At 36.9% G+C, this 12,140-nt stretch overlaps 1 protein-coding gene across 8 annotated transcripts in view; it reads right to left on the reverse strand.

Annotated features, from left to right (window-relative positions):
- Nucleotides 1-5,624: 5,624 nt before the first annotated feature.
- Nucleotides 5,625-12,140, reverse strand: part of Caper (RNA-binding protein 39-like protein Caper) — a 125,779-nt gene continuing 119,263 nt past the window's right edge. For all 8 annotated transcript variants that reach the window (XM_081740617.1, XM_081740621.1, XM_081740623.1 and 5 more), the window contains 3 exons: nt 10,933-11,062; nt 9,080-9,264; nt 5,625-6,577 (listed from right to left, as the gene is read on the reverse strand). In XM_081740617.1, coding sequence (XP_081596743.1) covers nt 6,465-6,577; nt 9,080-9,264; nt 10,933-11,062 — 428 coding nt within the window. In that variant the 3' untranslated portion in view covers nt 5,625-6,464. The remainder of the gene's footprint in view (nt 6,578-9,079; nt 9,265-10,932; nt 11,063-12,140) is intronic.

Raw genomic sequence — 12,140 nt, forward strand, 5'->3', positions numbered from 1 at the left:
ATTTACAAATATGAGGCATGTGTAGGATATAACAGTGTGCGTTAGCGAAACTCAAACGACCTTTCTCCGGTTTACCAGCTGTTCTAGACTTGCCGTCATTGAATGCTTGAGATGTAGGAAAAATTTTGCAGTCCAATCATTCATGTGCTGACAACGTAACATATAACTGAATCAATTAAACGGGAGGTAATTTATCAATTATCAAGTATGATTTAAATATAGATCTAAAATGAAATGAAATGAAATCTTTAAGTTTAACGTCCCACGGTTATGCCGGTTAGGCTAAAGGAGACGGTGATAATGAGAAATGAGTGAAATGAAGAAAGTGGGAGGAAACGGGAGAGCCCCGAGAAAACCCACGGGCACGGTGTTTGTCCACCACAAAGTCCACACGGCGCGGGCTGGGATCTAAATATAGATCTAATAATCGATAAATCCACCATTACTGTAAGTAGGAATGTAGTTTGGTTATCTACGTAAGAATAGTGTTTCCTTGTCTTATTGAACATAGCACTTCTTTTTAATATTTTTTAGTTAATAGACGTTGGTGATGTGAGTACAAGCACTATAGTACTCTACTGTATATTAGGGCTTTACAAAGACATGAAATTTCTTGCGAGAAATCTTATTTTCTATGCTACAGAGAGTGCATCAGTTACATTTGGAAAGAACTGAGTTCTGTTATTAATGGAAATGTTTCCGAACATTTTGGTTTGGCATTGCAGTAATCATTGTTTGGAAGTTGTAGTTAATGATGTAATTAACGAAGTTACTTAAGATTAATTAGATGAAATACTTTTAAACAAACTGTATTCACTGTAGTTAATATCACAGAAAGAATAAACAATTGATAACAGGTGCGCAGTCCCTAAGTATGAGATTAAATTCAATCGGTCATGCGCTTAAAGTTAGATGGATAGTATAAAATGCAACATCTGTTCGCGCTGTTTGGCAAGTGAATCATTTTTATCTATTCAGTTGAGTTGATCTTGAGTTTAACGTCCCGTTCAGCAGCGAGGCTATATGAGACGTGGACATACTGATTAACGTGGAATCCGAACCACATGAGCTCCCGCCGGGAATCGAACACGGGTCTCCCACGCCAAAGGCGCGTACGCTGACCGCTTAGCCACGGATGAGCTCCTTTAATTTAATAACACCCCAAAAAGAGAAATAAAGGAAGAGCTACCTACTGTACAGTGGTTTCAAAAGATATACAGGGTGGCCCAAAAGTAGGTATACATCCCTGCATTGATCAAGTATAACATTCTAGCTTATATGTTTATTTGCTTCGGCTGTTCCGAGCTTAGAATATAAGTCAAAATACATTAAGATCAAACAATAAAGAAACTAAGTCCGCCTGATGGATAACAATAAGGAATGATATAAAAAGCAATGAGTTGATCAGTACGGGACTGTATACCTATTTTTGGGCCAACCTGTATAATAAACAATGCTTTCATGTCGTCGCTGCGCCTCGAAGAACCGTTATGTGACGTTTTTCTCGAAAATGAGTTATGCCGTGCAAATAAACCTGAAAGCTATCAGGCAGCGTCCCTTATAATATGATACGTGAATACTGAATTGTTTCGCCACAACAATGAAAAAATAATAGATTGAAATTAAAGGCTTCAAGTTCTCATCCCGTACGTATTGATCCTTAATGTGCTTATAAAGGCTCAAAAGATAAACCGACATGTGCTACGTAAACACAAAAATAATAGTTTATTATTGAAGCATGCTACAACCATGTCCAGTGCATAATATGCGCAGAACCAATTTTTCAAGTTTTTCGTGTAGATTTGACAAAATTTTAAGTTTGGAATGTTTTTTGCTTCTCCTGGAAAATTGTGGTTTTAACACACAGCGGTTCTTCGAGTTGCAGCGATATGAGACACTTATATTATGCGTTGGTGGAACTGAAGGACCTATCACTAGAACTTCAAACATATTTCTAAAGCCCACAATTTCTCAAAGCAAAAGTGTAGTGTGTTGGAATTTGTGTTCTGATTCCTACTTTGGCAAACAATTTCAAATTACCTTAAAAGCATTCGAAGAAAGGTACATTCATTTACATGCACAGAAAGTCAGTGGAATGAAACAACGTCAATCCTTTCGAAGCCTTGTCGAAAATGAAAACAAGGGTGTTTAGAATAGAAGTTCTGCATTGTTCTACAAGTGCGGACACCATAAACCACAACAAATATACTCAAGTGCTTCAAAACTTGGAAGTTGTAGACAGCACAAAGTGGCCTCATAATCCAGACGTCTGTTTTGGAGACTATTCAATTAGATACTTGGGTACTCTTATTAAACTGTCATAAAGAACAATCGCAAAATGCAGCAGAGAATTTATAAAAGTGTTGATATTGGATTGAAAGATGATTATGATTTACAACCTCTACTTGCTGTTGTAATTATACTAACTGTATCTACAGCAGAGTACAAATTAATTTTGAGCTGTATGAACGACATTCTGACACCTACGAGAAACTTATTACTTTAAACATTGTCACATCTAGTTTTTTTTTAAAATCGATGGACCACCACTGGAAAACTTCGAATCCCACGAATTACTCTGATCTTGGATAGGGAAAAGAATACACCATGCATATGTTACAGGAAGTTGATTTTGTCTCTGAGAAATAAACGAAAACAAATTCACCTATATTAGAAGCTGTTCGGAATCCTTCCGATAGAATTCGGATTGATTTGTAGTGTTTTTTTTTTTTTTTTTTTTAATCTTGGAATAATAACTTTGATTTACATCACACAGTAAAGTATTTAATACCTTTTTAAAAACAATTCTTTAAAATTTCATTGGGCTAAGGCATCGCAGATGGACGCACGAAAATTAGAGGTGATGTGAGAAAGGAGTCGACCGTAGCCTATGTTTAAGGTACTATCCCGGTATTTACATGGTATAGCATGTCACTGATAACTGTGTAGGAGATATTCTGAGGACGACGACGCATATCACTGCAACACGATTCGCGCCCAGGATTGGCCCATCGAACCATTACCCCATATGTGATTGCGTGTACTGATGGTCTTATCCGGGAAAACCGACGGATCAGAAGAGGAAATTGGTGTTCAGGTCTGAAATAGCCATGGCTCCGTGCATGCCTTATCAAAGAACACATGCAGTTACGAAAAATTTGGGCGAAATGGGTTCCGCATCAACTGACGGACGGACGAAAGATTGACAAAATGGCTTCATGTCTGATGCATCTGCAGCGGTATCACGAGGAGGAGTATGCCTTTCTGTCTTGTATCGTTCCAGGGGACGAAATGGGGTGAACTATTTTGATCCCGAGACCAAGCGGCAAAACCAGCAATGGAAACATCCCAATTCTCCACGCCAAAGAAATCCAAAGCAGTTCACACAATTTCCGGTAAAGTCATGACTTTCTTCGACTGTATGGCCCTCTGCTTGTTGACTTCCTCGAGTGTAGGCCACAATAAATGAGAAGTGCTGTGAAGACACTGCAGAAACGAGACACGCCATGAAGTCAAAGTGCCTTGGACTTCTGTCGGACGGAATCATCCTTTTGCATGGTAATGCCCGTTCCCATACTGCTAATCTGATGATGAATAGGCTTCAGAGCTTTGGTTGGGAAACACTAACATTCTCTGTACAGCTCAGATCTTTTCCCTTGAGATTTTCATACTTTTGGCAACCTGAAGACATTCGTAGACGTCGATTTCAGTCGGAAGAGGGAGTGCAGAAGTGGGTACGGTTATGAATCCGTCAGACATCTAACGCCTCCTACATGACTGGAATTGCTCTCTCAGTGGGATAAATGTATTAATGCGTCTGACAATTACTTTTGAAGAAAAAAACATTCCATTGGACTTTTCCGCGTGTGTTTGGTTTTAATTTGACTATCCCTCATACATATACTGTAAATCTAAAAACTAAAGGCTATAAAATAACCGCACCACCAATTACGATAAAACTGATACTGGAATACACCCTCAAGCTTTCTATTGTGTCAAGCAAGACGAAAGTACACAGGATGGTGCAACCGCCCAAAAGTTTGATTAACTCAAACTAATTGCAGTTTAATTCTAATACTGTACAAAGATAAGGCGTGTACCAATCGATAGATCACATCGAACTCTTAAAATAAGATACTTGAGGCTAAATTCTCATGCGTAGTTTACGAGAAAAAATAATTTTATAGCGCTAAAAATATGGAGTTTGTTGTCAATGTAGTTCTTAGTATTATTATATTGGAACATGCTGTTTAATTATCATACATATAAAATTAATTATTACACCGCAGATTGCATCTGTTGTCTGTCTTCGTCTAGCGGTGAAACTCACACTACATGTAATTGCTGCAGAACTGAAGTCATTATTTTTGCTTGTCAATGCAAAGTTACTGTCTTGCTAACAATGGAAAATATGTTATACGTAGGTGCACGAGTTTTTCGCACCCAGAATTTGAAAATTTCGCGTTTCGTTTTTCGTATTTCGCGTTTTATCGCATTTTCCAAATAAAGTTTCACATTTCATAGCTCTTGTGGAAACGATATTTCTAACATTTTATAACTGTTCCTTTTAGTCGCAGATCACTACAGAAATAAACCAATAATAACCTAAAAACAAAATACACTGAATATTTCACTTGACATTGTAAATTTTACTTATAGAAAATATTTTATTTAATAAAACTAAAGGAAAATCAGTAACTAAACTTACTACGAGTAGGAACATTTTGCTGTCTTCTGTTTTATGCGGCTGACCTTGAATAGCAGAAGACAGAAGATGTCTGCAATGATGCCATTGGCCAGCTAATTAAAACTGTTCCTCCTCATCCAGGTGCGATGGTGATAGCTAACGCGCAACATGTTCTCCATAGCCATGTCCTAATCACCCAAAATGCACCGTTCGTGCCACGTTCTACTGTTCTGTCAGCAGAAAACTGGTGTTTTCAAATTAACGAAAACGTACTTTTAAAATTTCGCGTATTGTTAGAAATTTCGCGCAAAACTGCCACTTTCGCATTTTATCGCGCAACGGAAATCAATGAAAATATACACACAATGTCATAAAACGTTAAGGAACTGAAAATTACTTAATTCTGACGCATTTAGTTTTACTGCGCATTGCAAAAAACTCGTGCCTCTAGTTATACGGCTCCAGAAAAGAATCCCATCTCAATACACTGCTCTAAGTAGTCCATATTAATGAGATACGTCTAAAGTCTTTTCAGCCTTAGAACAAAGTAGATGTAAACAAAGCGAAATGTATTACTCCGCAGCTCACACGTATTTCGGCAGCGAGACTGAACAGCAAGATCTTCTGCTAGCTTGTCGTCGCATAATTTCCAAAGTGTAAGGCCCTTTTGGTTGGTATGTAATTAACGCACTGACACTGACTACTGTTATGTTGGAAATACATATTTTCTTAAATTGTTATATAAACGAGATTGTCTCTGTTCCTGTTGTTTTCTTTTGTAACAGACGAGGAAGGTGGATTATTGTAACACTTTTTGGCCATAAAACTCTCTGTACTCTACAATTTCAAATGAGTGGGGTTGGCGAGCGAACGCATACACATGCGCAGTAAATACTATATGTCCAAGGACGGGGTGAGGTTGAAATAAAGCTACATATGTTGTTAAATATTATATATATTGCGTTTATTATCACAAAATACAGGATAAATTTAGGCTATTTTAATTTGGAATTATTATTTTAGTAGGGATTATATTGCGGTAGGATATTAGTGCAGTGAAACCAACAACCAATCACTAGTCATCGATCCACTGGTAGTCAGGTGAGTTTGTTTACGTCCACTTTTTTCTAAGGCTGGAAAGAGATTAAAGGGATCGAAAGAAAGAAAACTGTTTTTTGTACAAATTTTATTTGTCAAAACGACTGTACGTTCACAGTAGTAGCTGATATAAAGTCTGTGAGGTTACTTTTTTTCTTCTTTATAAAAGACCGATGTTGGCATTAGGGGGTATGATATCTGTACAAGGGATGAATTCTTTTATTCAGTCTGTAAAAAAAGAAATAATGGAAAACATTTGCCACTAACTTGAATTCCAAGACAAACAAAATGCAAACTACATATATACATATATAGTATTATGCAAAGAATGAACCCTCCAAGTTGTAAGAATCCTAATATCCCCCCTTATAATATAAATTGCAGCTGCTACTGCAAATGAAAAACATCTCCAGAACAGATGTGGAAATGGCTAATTACACAATTAACAGAACACTGACAGCTGACAACACCTGAAGTGACTGCAAATTATGCTCACACGCAACTTTCTTCTCTTGACCAAAACTTTATTTATTTATTATGCACTTCATCTGGTTTTAATGAGTCACACGTACACACTTTCACGCATACACACACAAATACATACACACGCGCATAATGTGAAGTTAACATCACACAGCTGCTATTGTAAGCAACTAAAAAGATTTTGTCCTTTTTTTCTTTATGACTGTGGTCGTCTCGACGTCGTTTGTAGTAACTGCATCGCTGTCATCGCATCAGGAAACAAACTGTGATAATTAATTAATGGAACGTACGCAGCGGTGATTACACGACCTGGAACGAATTGAGAAATATATTGGTTTCGGCATAATTAAGAATCATTACACAAAATAATATAAACATTTAAAAAGCGTCTGTAGAGTAGCAAGGAATCGACATCTTACAGAGTGGGCTACTGCTCAATTATAAGCAGCAAAGACGTCGGTGAAATATTAGAAAAAAGAACATAAGAAAAATTAATAAACCATCTAATTTTAATGCAAAATCTTTAGATTTATCTGATGTGATCAAGACAAACCCTGAAGAATATCCAATCCCGTCCAACGAAAACTTGGTCTGTCAAGCAACTACGTTAGCCACCAAATCACCTAAGAAACACCAACCCATCTGTCAATTACAGTCATGTTCCTTCGTTTTACGCACAGCACCGATCTTGTATCAATAGTAGTGCGCTGGCACAGCAAAATTGCGCAATATGGCCTTCAGTGCTAAGATGAAGATAGGTGTATCTTGAAAAACTGGATGTGCCGTTCAATGGCGTTCCACAGGTATACAATAAGGTTGAGATCCGGGGCATTGAGGGACCATGGAAGATACTGTAAGTCACCACTGTGTTCCTTGAACCATTTCTGCATAGAAAGTACCCATGGCTTGGTGCGTTATTCTCCTGGAAGATACCTCCATGACGAAAAGAGAAACATGGTGAAATGTACCCAGTCTCCCAGGATATCGTAATACCGAACACCGTAATGTGCTCGTCTACAACTATCAGCGAAACTACAGTAGTTATTCCCACGAAAATATGTTCCACACCATATACCGGCCTGCACTGTTGACATTATGTACGACCGCTGCAGTGCTTCACTGAGTTTTCGACAGACACGCACCGTTCATCTAGAGAATGGAGCAAAAATCGTGATACATCACACCATTCCTCCCAGTCTTCTGTTGTCCAATTTGGATGTTTGTTGCACCTGATGAGTCTTATTGCTGAATCCAGGTAGGCAGGCTTTCTGCAGTCAGCTAATCCACTGTACTCCACATGTGAGCCCCTACAACGCTCACCCCGAACAGTCAGTCAGTTTTGTGCAGTTTTCTGTAGTTTTGTCAATGGTTTGTCATTTACTAGTCTTAATACATTTTCACTACGGATATTACCGAAAGCCCGCTAGGGCAGCCATTTGCACGCTCTAGACAAGCTCTTCGAGACCCCATGATCTAATCTCTGTTAAACATAGATACATCTTGGCGTTCAGCCACTACACGAGAACTTCCCTTGTTACTAATTACCTTGCCGCGTATTGATGTATGCTGTCATAATGAAAATCGTAATAGGTGGAATCCACTAGTCGGAGGGGTCGTAATTCAGGTATTAGTCGGCGCGCTTACCGACTACTGATGTAATAAAACAAAAAGTATTTCTATGAGTGGATGATAGATTGATGGACGGACACCAATGACTTACAAAATATTTTACCTCTTTCAATGATACTTTCACGAATCTTCATTGAAACCTCAGAATAGGTCATCATGGTTTGACTACATGAAATTGACCACAGTGTAAAAGGAACAGACTTGATATACGAGAAATTTATTATTGCATACAACTTCGATATTTGGTAGATGATACGTATTTTTCATACACAAAGCGAATATATCATCTATTTGCACGAACACAATAGGACAAAGTACCTTTGCTGCATGTATAGGAAACCTGGTATGAAGAGGCTTTCTGATACACAGCAATGAACATTACATTAAAAAATCCTGACTTTTCTAGGATTTCCCTAATTTCCACATTTGTAAGAACCCTGTTCTTATCTTCCTTATTTCTAATCTTCTGCTCCTTAAACCTTCTTTTTTCGGAAATTCAAACATAATTGTAATTCTCTATTTCATTATAATATTTATGTGTCAATGCAAAAAATACCATTGTAAATTACACATGTAGTTGATATTCCTGGAACCCACCGGAAATGATGTTGGAAGTACTGGCGGAAATATGTTATGCTTCACTCATTCATTAACTTGGGGAATTTACTAAATTTCACCCCCCCAAGAAATAGGAAAGGAACTTCCAAGAACACAGATCTCATTTATCTGTACAAATTCAATATGCTAAATCCAAGACGTGGAAGTTTCTTTTCTTTAACTTCTTGATTGAGAAGGGTTCGCATGAAGGTCAGTGTAATACAATTTATTTTGTCTTTAGTACAGTATCGATAGAAGTGTATTCTCGCCCCATACATCTCTATTTCTCAAACTAATGAATCATGGTGAATACAAGTTTCTTGACCAGAATAAAGTTTTCTAGAAATAATGTATTTTCTGTACATTACTCAAAACTTTTAAGTTTTTGTGAAGAAAACTTAGGTGAGAAAGGATTGATTCGTGCTTACCTAAGATCAATCGGTATAGCGAATTTTTTACAAATAGACCACCTCATGAAATTAAGACTTACATGAGACTTGCAAATATGTATCTCTAGAATTTTTAAGGTGAAATGATCGACATGTTTTTCTTTCTTTCTTCAGACTAACAGGAAATTCCACCTACCTGCAAACCACCTTCCGTGTAAAGAATTTACAGCGGCTACAGCTGTCGCTATACTAGGGCACTTTACGTAGACATTTCCCTGAAGTGACGCTTTATCAACATATACATGAAGAACGCCTCCGTGTTTATTGCACTCTTCAATTACATCATCTCTTATTTCTATATCCCATGTTGGATTAGATTCCCTGTAACAAGAATAAATACAAGAATAAATAAATAACGCTACATATTCTCTAAGTTAAAGTGATCTAAAAAGTCATATTTTGTATTTAAGTCATTGATTTGTAGTAAGTAGTCAATTTTACGCAAAAGTCTAAATGTACAAAGACTGCAAGAGAAATCCATGCAAAAATAATGAATTAATTTTCTTTTAAGAATAATCATATCAGTACTACGTTCTTTCAAGTCTACACATTTGAACGATGCAAGTATTTTTGATTCCATCCATACAGTATGAGTTATTCAAATCCCAAACAGGCAATTCTTTCGACGATGACCTCAACATCTGACCTACATCTCTTTCTCACACGCAATTTCCTCATACTAAAGAGCAGACAATACTGCGTGGGTATTAGATCTAGTGAATAGGGGACATGTAAAGTATTTCGTAACGTAATTCCAACAATACTGTGAAATGTAAGGATCTCGGAAAAAGAACCCTGTGTGGTAGTGGTAGTATTTCTTTAATTCCTCTTTTCAATGACACTGCTGTTTCACCTTTCTGCAGAAAACCAATACAAATTACGCATCCAAAAGACTGTGGCTATCAGCTACGGTTTTCCGGAGATTCTAGACTTTAACCTTCATAAACGGTTACAGAGCTCTTAAAAAGAAATTAAAAAAAAAATCCTCTTGAGTATGCTGAACAATCCAAATCATGTAGCAAAAGTTTGCTGAATCACATTTATAATCAATTCAGGAAACTCGCTGCACATTTCTTGGGGACAATTTGCTCATTTGTAAGTATTGTGTATCCGAACATTTGAGACGCCAACAATCGCCTCATTCTTACATCTATTTCAATTTTTGCTTTCCTTCACCACGGATGCTCTCTACAGCCTTTGCAAATGTAACCTCAACACGCCGTCAAGAGCACTCACTGTTTACTTATTCTTATATGGCCACTCCGAAAATTACCTAAGGCCTTGTAAACTGTTCCAGTGAAGAACAGTCTCATCATAAATCATTCTGCTTGGCTGTAATGTTTTGTCTGTTTTGCATTAACGAAAAATAATGTTTGAGTACTACTACTAGTATATTAAAAAGAATTATCACTCCATCGACTGCTAACATAATAACAGTGACCTCAACTTGGGTGTACACTCTGGAATACTACAAACTGAGAACAGCTTTAATATTACACTACAGGCGCTAACTTTGTCCTTTGCATTGTTTAAAAAGATGAAATAAAAAATAAATGAATAATAAGAATCAAAAATATTTTTTTTAATGCACCCTAAAATTACCGCAATTAAAAGGCAATAACGTTTCAGCCTTACGGTAGCTACTTTCTGACATTGTATCAAGTCATTATCATACCGATAATTATTATTATTTTTCATTTAATTTAAAGTGTCTCAGAAGTATGCTCTCTTCTCTCAAAATATATGTTCATACAGTAAGCAGAGTTTACCCGAAGCACAAACGAAATGAAGTATTTTAAGCTTCTAGTTGTCTGATTAAAGGAATACCAGTATTTTCAAAATGTCTGCACTTAGAGCGTCCATGTACGTACTAAGGTATGCATAGCATTTAATAATAATAATAATAATAATAATAATAATAATAATAATAATAATAATAAGAAGAAGAAGAAGAAGAAGAAGAAGAAGAAGAAGAAAACAGGTACTTACTGTGTAGGATCGAACATATTCGATAACATAAAGCACTGCGTAGCTATGGGTGGTGTTGATTGTTGTGTCGGCAAGCCAGGATTCAAGTTAAGAGCATTTGCAGCAGCTGGCGGTATCTGCATCCCTGTACCTACAACAGAAATTATAATATACATACAATATAGAGCCGAATATGAATATTTCCTTTCTTCCTCCTCCTTTCCCTTACTTGTAAGATTCAGTTCTTCCAAGAGAGTTCAGTTGTTCTACAAATGTATTCTTTACAAGTATCTAATATTTTGTTTGTAATTATATATATATATAAAAGACGAACAAAACAACTCATAGTATTTTTGTAAACCAGTGAGAGCAACAACATATTTTATATATACAGGATGTTTCAAAGTTTATTTATGTTTCTGGAGCTATCAGGGTTTGCCCAAGTGGGCCCAGCCCGAAAAAACCAGCCGGGTTTTTTCGGGCTGGACCCACCTGAAAAAACCAGCTTTAAAACCCACCTGGGTTTTTGACTCTTTTGTTATTATATTATTGGTACAACTAAGGTGATTACATTTAAAGTGATTTTTAAAGTGATTTCCTTGGGCGAATTAGATGCTTTCATGTTAAAGTATACAACAACATTTAACGTTAGACCTATATAAAGTTCTGAATGCACTGAACGGATAAAAAGCTTACGTTAGCTTGAGATAATTTAGGAAAAACAAATTAATGTATGGATTGTGTTTATAGCCTACTTGAAGTAAAATATGATACACTTGACGAGTTTAAGGCCATAGGTGCCTGTACCAGCAGTAAATATGTAAATACATTTGTATTATTTCATTCAAACACAAGTATTCTTACGTAAAACTTTGTTTTCCAACAACAGTAGTGTAGTTCCGTCATTAGTTGCTACTCTTCAAATAAGCATTCTGTAGAATAACACCAGCAATAGCATAAAAATTGTCAGATTTAAGAAGCTTAATGCTCGAAGACTACAGGATCGTATCCAGAAGTAGTAGGACTGATTATTATTTTTTTTAAATTATTGAACATTTTGGTACGTCGACTTCATACTCTTCAAAATAGGTCCCTTGGGCATTCACATACTTCTGGTAGCGCCTTCTGGAAGTCATCCTCTGGGATGCCGTTCAGCACCCTCGTCGTCGCCGCTTGGACCGCTTCCACCGAATCGAAACGATACCCCTTGAGCTACCTCTTGATACGGG

This window comes from Thermobia domestica, chromosome 2 (assembly GCF_964235325.1).
Source record: "Thermobia domestica chromosome 2, izTheDome1.hap1.1, whole genome shotgun sequence".
NCBI classification, from domain to species: Eukaryota; Metazoa; Arthropoda; class Insecta; order Zygentoma; family Lepismatidae; genus Thermobia; species Thermobia domestica.